Source organism: Myotis daubentonii, chromosome 18 (assembly GCF_963259705.1).
Source record: "Myotis daubentonii chromosome 18, mMyoDau2.1, whole genome shotgun sequence".
NCBI lineage: Eukaryota > Metazoa > Chordata > Mammalia > Chiroptera > Vespertilionidae > Myotis > Myotis daubentonii.
The window spans coordinates 35,147,137-35,168,140 of NC_081857.1; the positions used below are offsets into that span (position 1 = coordinate 35,147,137).

Here is a 21,004-nt window from a genome sequence, read left to right on the forward strand (position 1 = left end):
GGTCCCAGCTGTGCTCCAGTTTCATCCTGGCCACGCAGCCCTGCTCTCCTCCGTGCTTATTATGCTGGCTCTTTCCATCTCGCTGGCTGCCCACTCTTCCCGTTGGGTGACTTTTCAGCCCACAGCTGCCTACAGACGGTGTGTCGCACATGATTTTTCTTCTGTCTCCTCGGCTAGCCCTGGGATTTTTCTCCCTCCCAAGAGTAATCCCTGCTGCCTTTTTTCTGCCCAAGCTTTTGTTTTGGTCAAACATCCCCCCCCCCCACCCCTTCTCCCTGGAACAGCATGAAGTATTGCATCTCTCAGTTTATAATGTTAACTTGGGGAAGGGCTGAACCGGCAAAGCTCAGGACTCCTGCTCTTGAGCCTGGCTGTGCTAAGTTCTGCATCCTTGTCTTTAGCTCATCCTGCCACCAGCCTCTGAGGACAGGGCCTGAGCGGTAGAGGATGTTGGGAGAATGTTATGGCGCAAGTTTAGGAGTGGGTCCCGGTGGGAACAGGCTGGGGAGGTGGATGGCCTGGGCAGGAAAGGGATGCTCTCTGGACGGCCTTACCTGCCTCCCACCTTGCTGACGGCTAGTCCATCCGCAGTGCATTGTCTTCAGGACCAAGCAGGGCCCTGGGATTCACCTGGGATGCAGGGCTGGCTCACCCCGGGTCCTGGTTGACTTCAAGACATTTGGCCTCAGCAGGATTCCTGGATTCTGCAAAATAATGTTAACCCAATTTTAAAAAGCGCTGGTATCTCTGGTTGGGGGGCTTATTTTATTTCAGGTCTCTTCGTTATACTGATAGGTTGTTCTTAGAATTGACCAAGTGTGTCACTGAGCAGTCCGGCTGCTTAGCTGGAGATTCACCAATGAATGACACGGTCTGTTCTCTTGTTCCTGTGTAAGCACAGCCTTAGAACATCAGCCTCTGTTAGTGAACAAGCAAGGCCTCCGGGAGTATGGCCTAGTAGCTGAGAATGCAGGTGCTGGGGCCGCAGAGGCCTGGGGTCAATTCCAGAAGCCAGCTTGTGTTGCTGCGGGACTATTCCATGTCCTAATCTTTTCGTCTGAAAATGGGATCAGAGCAACACCTACCTTGTAGCATTTCCTGGCCAGGTAGCCCAGTTGGTTAGAGTGATGCCCCAATACACCAAGGTTGTGTGTTTGATCTCGGGTCAGGGCACATACAAGAAGCAACCAATGAATGCATTAAAAAAGTGGAACAAATCGATGTTTCTCTCTCTCTCTGCCTCTCTCTCAAATCAATAAAATAAAAAAGAGGGAATAACGCTGCACACAAAGGGCTCACACAGTGCCAAGCAGGCACTAAGCAGTCAGCAGATGCCACCACTGTTTAATATTAGTCGGAGGCCAGCAGACCAGTTATTTAATAGCCAGTATCTTGACAATCAGGAAGACTTACAGCATCTTCCCAGCGAGACTAATTTATCCCAGAGAGTGGTATCCGGGGAAGAAGTCACGCCCGCAGCCTGCCCGGCCCAGCTGTGTACAAGGGCGGGGGACAGCAAAAGGGTCCTTCTCCCCAGCATCTGCAAACACCACTGCACATGCGGAAAGCAGCACCCACATAACTGTGGGCTCCGGGGGAAGGAACAAAGCCTGGGGACTTCGGAGAACTCTGAGCCTGACTGGTTCCCCGTCCATGATTTGTGCCCATGATGCACACATATGTGTATGGCCTCCGTGCATGTATATGCATATGCACAGGCTGCGCGCGCGCGCACAACACACACACACACACACACACACACACACACACACTCACAGGTTAGAGCACCATTGCACCGGACGTATTTTTCCTTGTCTTCCTCCTCATCTCTCGCATCCTTTGCAGCCCAGGCGGGCATAATGATGATTGCTTCGCTGGCTCGGCCCTGCAGCTCTCCAGAGCGGAGCAGATGTCGACAGCTCGGAAAGCTCTCATGCTATTACACAGCAGAACAAATGAGGATGTCAAAAAAGGCTCTTCAGTCTAACAAGAAAACAGAGGAAAGAGACAAAAAGAATGAAGCCTTTGGAGACCAGCAGATTCGCTCTGATTAGATCTTATGCTAACACGATGCCCACTCCACGTGCTAACAGTGATTTAATGTGCTTAACGGGTACAGGGGAAATAGGTTCTGGGGGAAAAAAGAGGGAAGAGAATTTCTTTCCTGGCAACACGACTGCGATGGTGGGGGCTTCCTAGGAAAATGCGGCTGCACCTGAGACTGTCGAGTGCAGGCCCACGCGTGTTTACCTACAATTTACCTAGATGCCTGGCATCCCATTGTCCGGGCAGCCGCTGCTTTCTCCAGCACTGGGCGAGTGACAGGAGCAGTTCCGATGGGTTAGCTGGCTGGGTGCATATGGAATGTAGGCCTCCCTGTTAGGCCATTGCTTCTGCTTTTAATATGGGGGGCCACATTTTTAAAAGATTTTATATGTGGGCTCATGAGTCCACAAATCCTACTTCTCCAGAACAAAGGTTAAAAAATACCCTAGAATTTTGGCAGAGTGGGGAGAGGGAGGTCCCTGAGCCATCAATGGATGGACTGAAGTTCATGTATGATAGATCTATAATTTATTGATTGTATGTCTTCAGTTCCTTTCTCCGAACCTATTTCCTCATCTTCTCCTTATAATTCTAACGATTAATGTCATAGTTCTCTTCCATCAGACCATGACAGAATGGAGGAAATAGTTTAGAAAGGACACCTCTGGGTTAGGGAGGATGAAGTCAAAGGCTGTTAGATTTATATCAAATCCTGACGGCATCAGAGTGGCATCTGAGAAGTGACACTAAGTGAGAAGACACAGAGACTACAATGAAGCGGGAAAAGTGCATGTGTTTGTTTGTTTCCTTATTTGTTCTTACATCCTTTCACAGTAGATCTGAGGCAGCTGTCTAGGGGCTTTTGCTATATAGGTAAAGAGTAGCACATATTTCAAAAATCCCCGAGGAATAAAAGTAAAAAAATAAATAAATAAAGCAACTCCCTGGAGGCGAGCCAGTTACCCACGTTCACTGTTGAAATGCAACAAATGGAAAACCCCAGGAATTTCCCCCGTTCCCCCAAATGCCCAGACTCTACATCCAGATGTCAGGAACGGTCCAGAAGCACAGACCTCTCAGTGGGATAGGAACTCAAAAGTCACCTGGTCCCAGGTTGCTTCCCGACGAGTGGTTAACGGCCTGTGCTCGAAGCCATTTAGTGAGCCTCCCTCGCGAGGTGCCAGGCACTGGCCGAGTGCTCGAATCGTTAGAAAATTCCTGCTCATTTGAACCTAAATATGCCAATTTGTATCTTCACCCCTTTGGCTTTCACTCCAGGACCCCAGAGAGAAACAACCAAAGCCTGTGACACATACAAGGTCAGGGGTCATAACACCAGTAACCCCTCCCCCACATCCCTCTGATGGCCCAGCCCCAAAGCTTTCCCAATTCCATACGTGACATGATTTCAAGTCCTCAAGTCCTTCAGCTTATCAATGCTCACTTTATAAGGTGAACCGATGTACCAAAACCTCACAGAGTTCTCTAGGTCTGAGCTAAGGGCCTGCAGGCAGCCTGGAGAGGTGGTCTAGCCTACTGTTCGGTCAGAACACCTGTGTCCATAGCCTGGCTCTAGCTCTAGTATGTGACTTTGGATGAGTGACTTAATCTCTTTGAGCTTCCGTTTCTTGATCTGTAAAATGGGGTAATAATAGCCCCCAAAGGCCAGTAGTGAGAACAAGGGAGAGAATCCACACAAGATGTTTGCCATACGGGAAGCACTCCGCAAACCGGGGCCATCATCTTGGAGGGAGGAAGGATGTCGCCTCCCTTGTATTCTCCCCACACTCCCACTGCAACCAACGCTCACAGTGCACCAGTGACCCATTCTGAGCCTTCCATCAATGGAAACACCTCCAGCACGTCAACATAGGCCGCTGCCAAACATCTCTCTCTGCTGCTCATTCCATTTTATTTGCTCGTGTAGGGCCAAGTGTAGGATTTTACATTTACCCCCATTAAACACAATCTTAGCAGGTCCGGTCCACTGTTTCAGCCTGCCGCATCTTTCTTACATTGCAATCCCGCTGCTCTCCCAGCTTTGGGTCACCCACACCTTTTATCAGCAGGCCACCAATGTCTCCGTCCAAGTCATTCATAAAAATACTTAACAAGGAAAGACGGAGGCCAGAAACCTGTGGTGTGAGAGAGCCCTTCTCTAGATCCACATCAGCCCATTAATTAGTTCTCTGCATCCAGTCAGTTACGCGCCTACCTGACCTGGCCACCATCAGCCCTTGCCCAGAGGTGCATCTCACTTTAAGCACAAACTTCATCTTCAGGTGCACTGTTTCAAGTCCAAGGCATTCTGTTTACACAACAACCAGAAAACCAGTCCAGCAGCTCCATCAGAAAGATGTGCATACGCCTATGCAAGGACTCCTCACCTCTCACCGGAAAGTGTCCAGCTCACTAGACAGGAGATCATCCAAACTCCCAGCCCTTTATTTAAAAGATCAACAATTGTGTTTTCCGATGGTCTTGGGTGACCCTGTGAAAGGGTCGTTCGACCCCCAAAGGGGTCGCGACCCACAGGTTGAGAACCGCTGCTTTAGAGCCTGCTCTTTTGCCTTGGTCTTCATTTTCCATCACCAGTACCTGTGGGACCCCTACCTCTTCCACCTTGAAGTCACTTTCCTGGGTGGGGACTAAGGAAGGAGCTAATAAATGCTGAAAGGATTTATTTTCTTTCTGTCATCTGTTTATAGCAGTGGTCGCCAACCTTTCGGACCTCACAGACCACCAGTGGTCCAAGGACCACCGGTTGGCAATCGCTGGCTTATAGTACACCAGTGGCAATACTGATCTCAAGCAATGGACACAGGTTTTGTCCTCTGCCAAGTATAAAAATGCCAAATATAAAAATGCTTTTTGTTTTCTTTGTATTAAAGGTCTAGGTGCCACCCAGCCGGCATGAGTCAGTGGTTGAGTGTGGACCCATGAGCCAGGAGGTCACGGTTCAATCCCCCATCAGGGAACATGCCTGGGTTACAGGTTCGATCCCTAGTGGGGTGCTTGTAGGAGGCAGCTGATCGATGACTCTCTCTCTCATCATTCATGTGTCTGACTCTCTCTCCCTCTCCCTTCCTCTCTGAAATCAATAAAAAAATATATTTTTTAAAAAGTCTGGGTGCCTCTTAGAAGCCCTGGGAGCAGGCCCAGAGAGCTAGATGGGTCGCCACCAGCCAGCTTGCAATGACAGTGGCTTACTGAGGGGACCCTTACTTTCCCAGTCACTGGGGTCCTGACTGTCCCCCAACTCCATCTCCATGTCAGATCCTGATCCATACCATTTCATTGCACCACCATTGGTAAAAACAATGGTTAGGATCCTGGCATTCTAAGTCTAACAAATTCCACCACATACTATACATGCAGCCTCGCACCAACCTGTAAGGGATAAAAAGCAGTAATTACTTCCGAGTGGCTGTGAAGATCATGTGGTGTCACAACTTTAAAAGTACCACATGCGGTGCCTGGCACACGGCCCAGGTTAAGGAATGCTGGCCCACTATCGCCTCTGGTTTCTGGCTTGGTCTTGTCCGCACTTGGTTCTGCTCTCATCACCAAATCCTTTCATTCACCACCCACCCATGACCACCTCCTTTTTGGTCCAATTTTATAACAAGATTCAGTCCATCCAAATCTGTTGAAAAATATGGCTATTTGCAAACAAGGAAAAATAGTACTGTTTCACACACAATATATCAAAATAAATCCAGATGGGTAAAATAGAAAATTTAAAATGAAACCAAATTTGAAAATGTTGAGATGAAAACTTGTCAGAGCTCTGAGTGGGAACAGAGGGAGTCAGAAAAGAGCAATAGAATCCTTAATGAGAATACACAACAGAAGTCCATGAAAAGACTCTACAATATTTAAAAACCTTATAACAAAGCATTGTTGGCATAGAGCATTTATTTGGTTCAAGTATTTCAGAAAAAGGTCTTCTATCCTTAATAACTAAAGAAGTAAAGAGGAATTATATGACCATAATAAAAAAAAGTAGGTAAAGGACAATATAGAAACAAAAAGCTTAATACTTTCTAGAAGATTTAAACAGGACTCAGAGTTTCATGACCTACCGTTTGGAATGTCCAAGATATGACCTAAAATTACTCAACATACCAAAGACCAGGAAACCCAAAAAACTCTCAGAGAACAATCACCAGAAGCAACATTGAGATGACAAGCACTGGGCTTGTCGGACAGACTTTACTGTAGTTATTGTAATCATGCTGTAAGAAGTAAAGGTAAATATTTTTAAATAAATGGGAAGATAGAGGTTTTCAGCAACAAAAGAAAAACTATAAAAGAACAAAATGGAAATTTTAGAACGGAAAAATTCACCAGAGAGGCTCCATAGCAGAATGGAGATGAACTTGAACTGTGCCTCACAACAAAACAAAGCTGAAATAAAAACGGATCATGGAACCAAAAGTAAAATTAGCTAAAATTCTGAACTAATTGGCTAATTTAGAACTAGATGTAAAATTAATTCTAAAACTCGTGGAAGAAAGCATAGGAAAAAACTGTGTGTCTTTGAGTTAGGCAAAGAGTTCTTAGAAACAGGAAAATAAGGATAATTTATAAAAGAAAACAGTTAAATTTGACTTGACTCTGCAAAGAATATTGTTAAAATCTTATAAAAAGTTAGGTCATAAGCTGGGAGAAAATATTTGCAATCACATATTAAAAAAGAGGACTTGCATCTAGAATACATAAAGAACTCAAGATTCAATGATTAGAAACAACCTATTTAAAAATGGTAAAAAAAATTTCAACAGACACCTTACCAGAGAAGATATATTGATAGCAAGTAAGATGCTTATGATTAATGAGATTAATAACATGATGAAAAGTTGCTTAAATATAATTTATTACTGAAATGCAAATGAAATGACAATTTTACTTGTTGTTGAAATGTAAATCAACTGGAACCCTCATGCATTGCTGGTAAGAATGTAAGATGGTACAGATGCTTTGAAAAACTGTTTGGAAGTTTTTTATAAAGTTAAATATACATTTACCATGTGACCCAGCAATCCCACTTCTAGGTTTTTACCCTTGAAAAATGAAGGCTTACACTCACACAAAATCTGTACGTAAATGTTTATTAGCAGTATTATTCCAAAAAAATCCAGAAACAACCTAAATAGCTTCAATGGATGAATGGATAAACAAACCATGATCCATCCATACAACGCAACACTATCCAGCAATAAAAATGAATGAACTATGAATACCGCAATAACATGGGTGAAGTCAAATGCATTATGAAAGATCTCAGTATCCAAAGGTCTCATCCTATATGATCCCATTTACACGACCCTCTAGAAAAGACAAAAGTGTGGAAAGAGACCAGATCAGTGGTTTCCACGGGGTTCTGCGTGGGGAGAGGGTCTAACTAAAAAAGGATGTTCAATCTTTTGAAAGGGGATGAAAATGCTCTCTGTGAAAATGTAACTTTCAGCCTAGCTTTCCTTCCAAAATTGCCTCACATCCTAATCAATGTAATCTATCCTAAGACTTTACCTGCTGGCCTGTAGTGGGCAAGGGGAAGGCAGGGTCTACTTTGTGATGTTAATGGAAGAAAAAGGTAAGTGAGGACTCAGAGACATGAAGTTTGATTAGAAAACGTCAGCATTTCTCTTTTCACTCCTGGTTGCCACTAACAAGTAATTTGAAACCACAGAGCAGATGCTGTGACTGGGAACAGCCGGGCCCCAGCACCATCTTGCCCAGAGCAATAGGGGCAGAGTTTCAGCAACCCTGTGGCTCCTGAACCCTCCCTGTGTGCAGTGCCAGCTGGCCTTTTATTTGGGGGAGGGGATGAGGAATCATGTAAATCAAATGTATATTCAAATATGTTAAGTAGGTATGATGAAGGTTCTTTATGTCTAAAATGACCAACAGAGGGAAAGTGGGTGGTACTGACCAGCCAGCTATAAGAGAGTAAGACAAGAAGAACCGAGTACATGACTTCATTAGCAAGTATAATACCCTAGTCCACACTTCTATTTCTCAACACTGTTCAGATTCCTGGAATCAATGGGGTTCACTACATAGAAATTCAGGCAGGTCCGGGCTGAGAACAGAATATATTTTGCTTTCCCTTGGAGTGAGACCAACTCCAAGAAAAATTAACTTGGAACATACAGGTGTGCTCACACAAAGAGCCCCCTCCCTCCCACAATTAGAGGATACAAAATCCCAGGTGACCAAAGAGATTAACACTGCTGCGAGTATTTTCATTTCAAAAAGGGCCCTTAAAATATTAACTCGGGTAGTTCCTTCCAGTGTGGACCACCTCCAGGGCCCTTAGATGTCCTTCATGAATCATTAACGGAGCTGAGGGATGCAGTGACGGAGAGCTGAGTCCTCGCCAATGGAAGATCGATAGGAGTGAAGGTGTGTCACCCATGACATGATGCTCGGAGTCAACAGGAGATGTGACTGATTTATACCCAAGCTTTAGAAAACGTGCCTCTGGGCTGAAGGCGGTGGCGTCTATAACGTGGAGGTGAGAACCTGTTCCTCCCAAGGTGGGTAGCAGGTGCCATGAGAGAATCAGGAGTGTCCTGTCACCTCTGCCATCCCTCCCCTCTGCACTCAAAGGGCCTAAGGCTGGAGGCGACAGGTATTGGTACAGCTCAATCCATTCTGCCTCTGGGCCTTACTTGCTCATTAGAGAAGGCTGCGATTTCGTTTCAGATTGGCAGTGCAAAACCTGTTGTCATATTTCATGCAATGATGTTAACTCTGCTATGAAATTATGCCCTGAGAATACCCCAGAGCCGGCTCAGTACGTGTAAATAGCCATTTATCAGAAGCAACCCATAATCTTCCCATTGCTGTGCCCCATTCTGTAATTTTCCCTCAGCTGACAAACTACAAATGAAGAGCATATTTAGATTTCTGTTATGAGATTTAAAATATGGATGTGGACTTTAAGACCTAAGCCCTTCAAGATGAAACCAGGGAATTTCCCCATTACATTCTAAGGACCCTTTCCATCTGCTTTATAATCATACAAGAATCCTGTGGCAGCCTTCACTGACCTGTCCACAAAAGCTCGCTGCCAGCAATCCAAGCCAACAGAGCTCCCCAATCTCGGGTGCAGAAAAAGGGAGACTTTACTCAGTTTGCAAACTAGAGATATCCAGCCTCCAGAAGAAACTGAAAATACACTCTCCTAGGACAAAGGGGAAGTCAGATTATATAGAGAAAGTGCCCACTCTGGTCCCTGACTGGTCCTTTTTTATGCAAAGGAGGAATCCAAATTCACACAGTTTGATTGGTCCAAATAGCACTGTCCTGAATGGTTGGAATCTCACATCCTGATTGTTACGTTATTCTGATTGGTTAATAAAGATGCAAATGAGGATATAGCTGTGCAGCTCTGATGGGAGGGGCAGGTCTCACCTCATTGGCTGAAATACTATTCCAGAAACTCTTATAAGTGTTGACTCAGGTGGCAGGAACTCAGTGCAGGAGGCTGGCAGCTTGGTCTATGGTTCTTACCTGATGTGCAGTGTTTATGTGTGACAGGTCTCTGTCAGCAATGGCTGCTAGACTCTGGTTGTACATCTGAGCTCCGCCCTGGCCAGGTAGTTCAATTGGTTAGAGCAGCCGTGGGCAAACTACGGCCCGCTGGCCGGATCCGGCCCATTTAAAATGAATAAAACTAAAAAAAAAAAAAAAAGACCGTACCCTTTTATGTAATGATGTTTACTTTGAATTTACATTAGTTCACACAAACACTCCATCCATGCTTTTGTTCCGGCCCTCCGGTCCAGTTTAAGAACCCATTGTGGCCCTCGAGTCAAAAAGTTTGCCCACCCTTGGGTTAGAGCATCCTCCAGGTATGCCAAGGTTGTGGGTTCCATCCCCAGTCAGGGCACATATAAGAATCAATCAATGAATGCATAAATAAGTAGAACAACAAATCAATGTTTCTGTTTCTCTCTCCTTCCCCTTCCTTTCTCTCTCTAAAAACAATCAATAAATAAACTTAAAAAGAAATTTGAGCCACACTAACCACAGGAAGTCTTTCTTGGGAGATATATTCCTTCTCAGGGGTCAACACCTTGAACACAATTTCTTACCCCCTGACTGTCAACTCCCTCCCTTCTAACCAGCCCATCTCCCAGTTATGTGCCATTTCCTCACACTCACACCCACCAGCACATGCATGTTTCCATACATGCATAGAGAATGCCTCTGTATGCTCAGAACCTCCTTGTGTTTGTGGACATATTGATGTAAGCTTTAACCACTGAACTATTTTTTTCCACAAACACCAACATTTCATGAAATATTACTGGGTGCCAAACATTATGTACTAGATTCCTTCCATATATGCTATCATATTTTATATGAGGAGACAGAGGTTTAGAACAAGCTGTGTCTATGATTACACAGAGTTAACACTTGGAGTCAGGATTTGAACCCAAGATAATAGATCAGTGGTTCTCAACCTTCTGGCCCTTTAAATACAGTTCCTCATGTTGTGACCCCAACCATAAAATTATTTTCGTTGCTACTTCATAACTGTAATGTTGCTACTGTTATGAAGCGTAATGTAAATATCTGATATGCAGGATGGTCTTAGGCGAGCCCTGTGAAAGGGTCATTCGACCGCCAGGTTGGTGTCTGTGGTAGGCTGACCCACAGGTTGAGAACCGCTGTAATAGATGGTATTGGTTTCTTGTGGCTTAAACAATAGAAATTCGTTCTCTCACAGTTCTGGAGGCCAGAAGTTTGAAATAAGGTATCCACAGGCCACATTCCTTCTGGAGTCCCTAGGGGAGAGTTTATTTCTTGTCCTTTTCAGCTTTTGGTGTCTGTCATGTCAACATTCTTTGGCTTGTGGCCTCATCTCCTCTCTGCTTCATCTTTGCATCACCTTTTCTGTGTGTGTCTCTCTCAAAGTTCCCTCTGCCTTGCTCTTATAAGGATACATGTGATTACCTGTAAGGCCCATCTGGACATCCTATATAATAAAGAGGGAATATGCTAATTGACTACCACACCCTCATAAAGATGGCGGCACCCACAGCCACAAGATGGTGGTGCCCAGTCCCCTCAGCCCCACCGGGGCCTCGGGGCCTCCTGCACCCCCCACTGACTGAGGCTCAGGCAAGCCTTGGATGGGCTGCCCAGCCACCCAGGGCCAGCCCAAGGCTCAGATAACCAGTGCCAGCAGAGGCTTGCGCTGCCGGCAGTGGCAGCAGCAGAGGTGTGATTGGGGTGTCGCCTTCCCCTGATCACTGGGTCATCTCCCGCCCCTGAGGGCTCCTGGACTGTGAGAGGAGGCAGGCCGGGCTGAGGGACCCCCTCCCTCCAGTGCATGAATTTTCATGCACTGGGCCTCTAGTACCAGTATATGACCCTTAACTTAATCAAGATACTTAATCACATCTTCTGCCATTTAAAGTAGCAGGCACAGGTTCCAGGGATTTGATGAGAATACCTTTTCGGGAGGGAGCTATTTTTCAGCCTACCACAGACACCAAACCTGTCAAAGACCCCATGGACAAAGGCAAGCATGTCAAACTCAAAGGCTAACAAGGGCCAAATAAACGAGGCATGCAGCCCACGAGCCATGAGTTTGACATGCTTGGGACTAAGGTCTCCATCATTAATTGTGCACAAAAATCCTTGAGCTGAGGGAAGTGGAGGCAGGGGCTGCCTAGCCTATGAAGTACAAATAGCTCCTTAGGCGCCTCCACTTAAGATTTCTACAGACCTGAAATTCACAAACTCCTTTAGATTCAAACATGAAAACATCATGAAAAAAATAGCACCCCAAGATATCTGGGAAGAGTAATGAGGCATTACCAGCCACAGTTACCTTACTAGAGATCAGTTTATTAAATTAACCCTAGTAACTCACAGCCCTGCAGAAATGAGACACAAACAAGGTCAAGTCTGATGGCCAACATGGGACATTAATATTTTTTTAGGTACATCATTACGTTGAACCATGACTTTGAAATGCCCCTTGAGCCATTTCTATTTTAAGGCCTTATCTGCTGCACACAAGAACACTTGAATGAAAAAAATAATGCTGTATTTAATTAATGATGCATAAGTTTTTATCTACATAACAACTTTTGTCTGCTTGATTATCCACCGAAGTTAGCTATCCGGCCATCTTCTTACAGGTTTAGGTTGTCAAGCTGGCATTTCTTGATCTATTTGTTTGTTGTTCCCATGTCCCCATGCAGGGAACTCTCCACAATATTTTGTTTTTCCTCCTGGAAATGACCTTTTTGTAACCTTTTAAAAAATGCTTATTTGTCTAAGAATTTCCTGTCAACATTAAAGAATATTTTTGAAAGGATAAAAAAAAATCACCCCTAATCCTACCGACCTAACAAGCAAGAGTTTTTATGAGAGGAGAGTGCTCTAACCTATCGAGCATCGCCCTGAGACTGTATGCAAAGGGAAACAGGACAATATTTGCTTTTCAGTGGTGAGACATGGACCCACCTCAAGAACTGATTAAAGCTCTTAGGCACCATGGCCACAGTCTTATGAGTAAATAGGTCCTCATCACATTCTGGCACCTGAAAATGTAAGCAGATGTGATAAACGAAGGGGCAGCAGCCTGGTGAATCCCAGGGACGGTGCTATGCTTTCATTGTGACCCACTGGAAGGTCCTGCTAGAACTCCATCATAAGAAATCAGATTGAGTCCTCATGGAGGCTTGGATTTTCCATTTTCCAGTGCAAAATGCTCTCTCAGTATCTCACCAACATTCAAGGCACCTCTTCCCACTATCTGTTGAGTCCAAGAAATATGCTCCTACCTTCAGAATTACCAGGAAATATTAGAGGAACATTTTTCCCCTGAGGAAAAACATGAACAGGTGGGATATAGCTTCAGTCTCAATGATTGTCTATTTCTCCCTCAGAGCATGCACGTCGCTTGCTGAGTAATTCTTCTGCATGAGTGTATTTGTGTAGGAAACCATGACCATAGAAGCGAAGACATTGTGGTTGCAGTTTCTAAATTTAGAACACCTGTGCCTAACTCTTGGGCCCCATCATTTATTAGCTATATGAACTTGAGTAGATTACCATCTTCTTCATGTCTCAGTTTCCTTATATACAAAATTAGGACAACAGCAGCACCTACCTCATAGCCTGTGGTAAAGATAAAATGAGTGAATCTGTGTGAAGTATGAGAAAATGCATATGTATGAGTGCAAACCCATGTTTGTGACCACAACCATGTCCAGGCAACACACACTCACTCACACACACACACACACACACACACACACACTGAGTGAATATACTAGACATATTCCTATGTCATGTAATTTCATATATATTTCTGGCTCTCAGTATGTATTTATATTGAGTAAAAACAATGTTATTAACAATATTAATAGCCAACACTATGGAGCATGAGTTCTGGCATTAATTTAAGCACTTTACTAGTACACAGATTATCTTGTTAATCTTTAGAAAAAAACATAGGCTATAACATAACATACTTTTTATATCCCCATTTTGCAGATAGAAAACTGAGGTCCAGAAAGGCTAAGTAACTCAAATTCACACAGGTAGCATATGATAGAGCCAGAAAGTCAGGCTTTTAAAATCACTAGTTACCTCCTAATATTCCACAATAGCTTTGCTTGTATGGTGCTTGGTATTTTATAAAACACTTTCAGATAACCAGTTGGTGGAGTGAGTAGGGCAGGGTTGCTATCCTCACAAGGAGACAAAAGTGGTACAGCTGAAACTATGGGTGTCTTTAGGTGGAAGTGTTTCTGTTTACAAACATCCTGGGTGCCTCTGTGCACAGGAAGCCGGTTGACATAAAAATACTGAGTACGTATATGTCACACTCAGACACCAGGGCTGGGGTATAGCTATAGACCTTCCCCGGAAGCATCACAGCCCAGTGGGAGACACAAGTATGGAAACCAAGAATCATGGTACACAATGTGTCGTGGGGAGATATGAAAAGGGGGTCTATGGGGCACAGAAGGAGGGGCCATTTGTGCCAGGAGGTCTGAGAGGTGGCAGCAGGGCACAGGGAGGCCTTCCTGGAAGAGAGAATGCATGTGTGTGAGTGTGAGTCCATGCCTGTGACCATGACAGTGTGTCTAGGCGTGACTACATGTGGGTCTGAGTGTGTACCTGTTTACATAGGCTTCCTTGTGTATGAATTTATTCACCCGCAGGTTGTAAGTGTGGAATCAGAAAGCCTGAATGGAAGAGAGAACGTGTCTAGATGCACACACACCATAGGAGACTCCACCCTGTCTTGGGATGTCCCCCTCATTGTCCCTCCTCCCCAGGGTGAACACAGATACCAGTCACTTTCCACTACAGCAGCTGCCGTGTGGACTGTGGTGGTTAGGTCCACCAGGCTTTTCGACCTGCCAGTCGTGTAGTGGTGTAGCAGCCCGCGGGCCTGTGTGAGGGGTGGGAGGTGTGGAACACAGGTACCCCTGGGGGCACAGCTGTGTGCTCACTCCGGGTTCTGTGTGGGTGAATGCAGAGTGCTGGCTGCTCCCAGCCAGGCTGGGGAGACCTCCCTCTCCCTTCCTCTGCACCACCTGGAGGAGTTAGTTCACCCACTCACCTGTTCCCATGGCCACCTGAATGTGGCCGGCTCCTGCCTCCACTTAAATGTCCCTCTGCGCTGGGGCGGGGCGGAGGTGCAGCTGGAAAGTGCTGGTGCCCGTTTTGGGTGGAGGCACCCCTTGTTCTCACCCACCCCTTGCTGGTCCAGGAATCTCCCATAGAATGAAATACGTGTGCAAAGGCACACAGGACTGGTGGCAGCCATGAGGAACCCAGAGGGTCACTCCCAGGGGCGGCCTGACCAACCCCCTCCCTGATGACAAAGCCTGTGTTTCGGGCAAAACTGATCTCCGAGGGCAAGTGAGGGCTCCTCTCTCCACCAAAGTCCCCCCAGGGACTGGGGAGGGAGGGTGGCGGTGAGCTATAATACTCTATTTCTTTCATCCTTGCACTATCAAAAAAAAAAAAAAGCTAAAATAATTGCAAATAATTTGTAATTGATGGTGGCTCACAGTGGCAAAATAATTGAACTAGATTTTCCCTTTTGTTATAAGGCATATAAATTCAGAGACATGGGGTCGTGTAAGGCAAAGGCATTACGTGTTGGAATACACTGGTGATTTGTATGTGTTTACATCCTGGCCCAATGCACTGCCACACGGCGAAATAGTCATAGATGAAAACAAGCAAGAATGAGCTGCATAATCAACACCTGGGGGATGCCACAGTTTAAGCTGAATGAATGAGAGGGTGAAGAGGAAAACAAATATATTCAGAAAGTCCAATGGTCTCGTCTAGTGATCCCTGCCATTATAATGCCTGGATTCTGTTCCCAGCTCCACCTATGACAATCTATTGAAAGGGTTGTTGTTGTTGTTTTTATCATATATTGGAAAATTAGTCCAGTGGGAAGATATCTCTGAAAAATAGGAATAAGCTTAATCAAGCCTGTTGAAGTGTTCTTTAAAGTGGAAATGATTACTAAAAAGGGTGGCTAGTGCATATCTGAATACATTTATTGCAGTACCACATACAGTATATATTTCCATGTTCGGGACACAAATATTTTCCTGCGCATTACAGGAAGATGCTGGCTTTGTAATTTGCCAGGATAATTTTTTCATAGTCAATATGTTGTTTACGTGCATCCATCGTCAGAAAAAGAGAAATAGTCTGATTATGGCTACATATTCTGCTTAGAGGCTAAAGTTCCTTTCATGGACTGCTTGCAATGTTATATTTTATGGCACAGATTCAGTGGGAATCCAATCTGCTAAAATATTTGGGCTGTGAAAACTCCAACACGGTGACAGATGTCAAGTCCAATTAAGTGACTCATGTCCAGGTTGCTGTCCAATAGGATTTCCCATTAAATATCAATTTAGGGGGGAAAAAATTCCATCCCCCTTCTTAAGCCTTTATCTCTTCCACCATCTCCAGGCTGAATCAATTGGTACCAGGAGAGCTAAGAAGCCGCGCGCATCTCTGCCTCTTTGCTGGGCTCTGCCACCCTCTCCCGTCTTGCTCAGCGTCCCTGCCACTGTTCCTGCTGGAGACGTTCACTTTCCACCACCCTTTCTCCAAGCAGCTCCAAGCCACTGACTATGTCTGTTTTGCTACAAGGTAAAGGAAGGAGGGGGTTGGGGGTGGGAGATGTAACCAAGCCTGGAAAGACTTTGAAACTGGAAATAGGTGTCTGTTTATACAACATACAAGTAGATGTGGGAAGAGGAAGAGACACGCTTAGCCCCGAGTTATAGTATTGTGTTCCTGGGAACTGGGGAGACATCAGCTGAACAAAGCCTTATCTCAAAAAAAAAAAAAAAATCACTTCTGAGCCAGATCGCATCTCTGCCTCATACTTCCCAGTTTCTGCTCAGCCCTCTTAAGGGGAGGAAAAGGAATCCTACAGGAGCCGTATCTTATCTTAACCATCTTTCTTATTGATTCTTCTGCTATTAGAAAGTGGAGGAATCAGCCCTCTGATGTGACTGTGTTTATCTCTGCATCTCTTTTGTTATTTATAGAGACCTAGAAGAGGAGAAAAGGCAGGAGACTTTTCAACACCTCCTGTGGTTTTTTGGGGGGAAGAAAACCAACAACGAATTTCCCGAAATGTTTGCGAACAATTAAAAGGCAAAGGCGTTTTGATCTATCAGCTAAGTAAACAATCACTGATACGGTCCACATCCTGAGATATTATCGTCCCTCAGTGTGGACACCGGCGAGATGACAGCTGCTTTTTCATATTTGAATGTAATAAATATTTTCTGCTTTTAATATATTTCGGAGTCCCTCCCCTGTATTCCCTGGAATTTTAACTCTAAAAGATTGGAGAAAAGATTATCGAAAAGGCTTTTACAAGGTAAGGCTCCTTTAAATAATTTTTTTTCCAGCGTGGAACTAAGTTAGTTTGTTCATATTGCATTGACAGATGCATTTCAGGCAAATGTTAAAGAAATAAAATACACACACGATGTGCTTTTTATGAATATTTAAAAAAAGATATCTGGAGGAGAATGTATCATGCTTTGAGGGCAATCCAGGAACTTTTTGCCTGAGCTACAACTGTAGTGGCTTATTCTGATTTTCAGACTTATTTATTTATACCCTTTCAAGCCAGTGTGTAGGCGCAAGTTGCTCTACTTATAAATGTATCCGTTAAAAGCCGCAGGGAATCACAGGTAGTTCACTTGGAGGGTTGTTTTTATTTTGCCTTAGAGGACATGTTTTCCTCGCAGGGAAATGAAAGCCGTCTTGAAGCCAAATTCTCTGCTAAGCCAGTGCGGTGCTGGGAGCAGAGCGCGCGTCCCCGCTTTTGTTTCTGGAAGCAAACCCTGGCGCCCATGCGGGTTTCTCCCCGGCCAGGTCACTAGGCTCCCAGCCTGGTCCTTGCGCCCGGGGCGCCCGCAGTGGTTGCGCTCGGTACCCGCAGCTGCTGGCCCCTCGAGCCGGCCCCTTTCTAGACGCCAAATTCCCCTGGAGCCCAGCGATCCTGGGCCGCTCCCTTCCCAAAGGCGCGCAGGAGGGGCGAACTCTAGACGCTGGAGGAGCCGGACAAGGGGACCTTTCCAGGAAGCCAGCGTCAGAGGAAAAAGCTGGGGACAGACCTGCCGGGCCTTGGCCAGGCCGTCCGAGAGGGCGGCGGGCTCTGGGCTTTGGCCCCCCAGCACCCAAACTTTGCGGGCAGAGGTGTAGCTGGGGCCAGGCCTGCCCACCTCCTCCGGTCCCGCGCCCTGCCTTTCCCTTCCTCCCCAGCCTCTCCTCCTGCAGCGCCCCGGCCGCCTGCGTTTTCCCGGGAGTGGTCGGCAGGTTGCCGGGCGCATTGTCTTATCGCAGGTCAAGTCTCCGCGTCCCTGGGTCCCTGATGTGTGTGGCTGCCTGCGTGACAGATGGTGCTTCGGGAGCCTGCGAGGGCACGAGCGTCTCTGTTGTGCTGAAAGGAGCCTCCGTTTGTGTAGTCGTTTCTTTATGATTTCGGAGAAGCACTGGGGGGGAGGGGGGACCAGGACGCCTTCGAGCTCTGGGCCTGCTCCCCATCTGCCCGCGGGACCGGACCCCTCTCCAGCCCTGGGCGCCCCAGCCTGTGCCCCAGAACAGCGCGAGGCCCGGGAGCCGGATTCCTTCCCCTTCTCCCTTCCCTCCCCCGCGAAAGCCAGATGTGTTCATCCTTCGTCATTTGTCAACGAAGGAAATGAAGTGAGGGAGGCAGAATGATGGAGTTGGTCTATGGCCCGAGGCGCACAAAACCCAGGCGTCACAGGCTTGCGGTCACCCCGGGCTGGGCCTCCTGCAGGCCGAGGTCTCAGGTCCAGGATGCGGCCCTGCCTAGGAGAGACGGCTCCCTCCCCGCCGGGCCAGCTCCCCCGAGCGCGCGGGCCTGGGGTGGGAAGGAGGCCGGACGCGGAGGCTCTGGGGGAGGCCGTCCCCCGCTCCCGCACCTATCGAAGACCCTGATTCCTTTTATTGATTGATTTTCTGACTCCCCCTCAGCCTCCAAAATGATGCTGAGTCCGGACCAAGCCGCCGACTCGGACCACCCTAGCTCGGCGCACTCGGATCCGGAGTCGTTGGGCGGCGCGGACGCCAAGGTGCTGGGCAACGTGTCGGACCTGGAGCCGGTGGAGGAGGCCGAGGGCGACGGCAAGGGCAGCGGCCGGGCCGCGCTCTACCCGCACCCGCAGCAGCTGAGCCGCGAGGAGAAGCGCCGCCGCCGGCGTGCCACGGCCAAGTACAGGTCGGCTCACGCCACCCGCGAGCGCATCCGCGTGGAGGCCTTCAACCTGGCCTTCGCCGAGCTCCGCAAACTGCTGCCCACGCTGCCCCCGGACAAGAAGCTCTCCAAGATCGAGATCCTGCGCCTGGCCATCTGCTACATCTCGTATCTCAACCACGTCCTGGACGTGTAGGGGCGGGCGCGCTGCCGGAGGCTGCGGGTCTGGATGTCGGGGGACCGAGACCCACCCCGGAGACTTGGCCCGTGGAAGAAGTTATCAGCGTGTTGTGTTCTCTCGGATCAGCAGGGGGACGAGGGAAGGTTTCCCACTCTGGAAGGTGGGGTTGTCTGGCAAGCTGTGGGGCTTGCAGGGGGTACTTCCCAGGCCGGCGGACCTCCGGGGGCACTGGAGATGGGCCGCCCCCAGGCCTCCCCTCCCTGCGTTAGGATCCCTTTAAGGGTGTTTCCTTTAGCTCACTGGAGACTTGGAGTTCTCCTTAGTTTATCTCCCACGAATCTTCCAAGTTTTGAAAAAATGAGGGCAGAAGCTCTGAGCATAGGCTCATAACTTTAGCTGTTCTGGATTTTTCTAACTGACGAATCACCAAACAGCGGGAGGGGAGGGAGGGAATGTCTTCCAGGGTAGAGATTTTAGGCACCTGAAGGTGGAACAGGAAATTTTCTATTCAGATGCGAAAAGAAAGATTAGATTAGAATCCAAGTACAACAGACAAGCCCTATTGCATACTTGGTAAGCTCAAAAAGATACAGTGAGAACAGACAGACAGTGTGGGACGATCTGAGCTTGGAGGGAACTGAACCCTGAAGTATGACTCTAATGTAGACAGGAAAATCCATATTTAAATGGAAAACTTAATATCTGACTGCGTTTTCAGGCAAAGTGCCCCTTTATATATCCAAAAACATCTATTCGTGACCTTAAACGCGTGGACCCATAGGTGCAGTTAGAAAAAGACTACCTATTTTTATTTATGTTAGAAGGAGTAGAGTATTTTTTCCAAGACATTTATTTTTCAGAGTGGTGATAACTTTACTTTGGATACTCTGTGCCAATTAATTTATAGTCACGTGTTTACACTTTTTCCTGTGGAATAATACTTTTTACGTGTTTGTTGAGATTATACTGTGGTCTTTCTTTTGGCTCTAATTATATTGCACTTGCATAACAAATTTCCCACTTCTCCCTGTTTCTAAACATATTTTATATATTAAGATGTTTGTTTGTGGTGAGATCAGCAACACTAACACTCCACTATTATAGTTTTTTAAAAAAGTAAGTGTTGTTATTCTTATCTGTAGTTATGTCTGAAAAGTACTTTACAAACTGTTTATAAGGAAGTAGCTTCTGTGTGTGTGTGTGTGTGTGTGTGTGTGTGTGTGTGTGTGTGTGATGTTTGTGCCTGGGATGACTTTAGGAAATTAAGTTATTTTCCTAAAAAAAAAAAAAAAAAAAAGAATTCAGAAACTACTTTCCTCTGTGACAACCAAAAAGAAAAGTCTATAACCTGAAAATGTTTCATGTTCTCAGCTGTGAAACTCTTAAAACAAGGAGTGTATTTTAGAGATAAGGGGGGGGAAAAAAACCACACCTGCTATCCAAAGATTTTAGTCTTTTTCAGGGTTTTTGTGTGTCTCTGTTGCTTTATATAATGCAATATTTTGTAGTGAAAATAGATATAATCTGGTTTCTATCTAACGAGTTTTTCATATCTCATGACTGGTGCGCTGTTTTGCATACAAATAAAGGTATCAAGTAAAGCCCTCGCCTTTATTTTTAAGCATACTGTCAAAAAAAAAAGATGAGCATGCTGGCTGAGCATGAACTAGCTTAACAGACTCAATTCCTCAGGAAGGAACTATGAAAGAAAACACAACCAAGCCTTAACATATTTATCACGGGGATATTTGATGCTCTCCTAAACTTGAGCACTCATCAGTCTCTAGCTAGGATGGTGGCACAGATCATGTTTCCCTCCATGAGGAAAGATTATAGGGTTCACGTGAAAATATTACTTGAATCAGAGATTCTTTTGCTCTGAAAGGAAACTCAGTAACTAACCCAACCTCTTCAAATTAGAGCCGGGAACCCTGCGCCGTCACATGGCTATGTGAGAAAAAGGCCCTGATACGATGATGACGACTCCCAGCCTCATGGCACTTACTAAGAAC

General features: G+C 46.2%; 1 protein-coding gene and 1 long non-coding RNA gene across 2 annotated transcripts in view; one reads left to right on the plus strand and one right to left on the minus strand.

Moving 5' to 3' along the window:
* Nucleotides 1–302: 302 nt before the first annotated feature.
* Nucleotides 303–21,004, minus strand: part of LOC132220347 (uncharacterized) — a 90,395-nt gene continuing 69,693 nt past the window's right edge. Inside the window, exons 6-7 of the long non-coding RNA XR_009449767.1 lie at nucleotides 1,777–1,983; nucleotides 303–704 (exon numbers count right to left, since the gene is read on the minus strand). This is a non-coding gene — a long non-coding RNA (uncharacterized LOC132220347). The remainder of the gene's footprint in view (nucleotides 705–1,776; nucleotides 1,984–21,004) is intronic.
* Nucleotides 16,653–19,090, plus strand: NHLH2 (nescient helix-loop-helix 2). Its single transcript, XM_059673374.1, has 2 exons — nucleotides 16,653–16,963; nucleotides 18,592–19,090. Exon 2 carries the CDS (start codon nucleotides 18,600–18,602, stop codon nucleotides 19,005–19,007), a length of 408 nt encoding a protein of 135 aa, XP_059529357.1. The 5' UTR covers nucleotides 16,653–16,963; nucleotides 18,592–18,599; the 3' UTR covers nucleotides 19,008–19,090.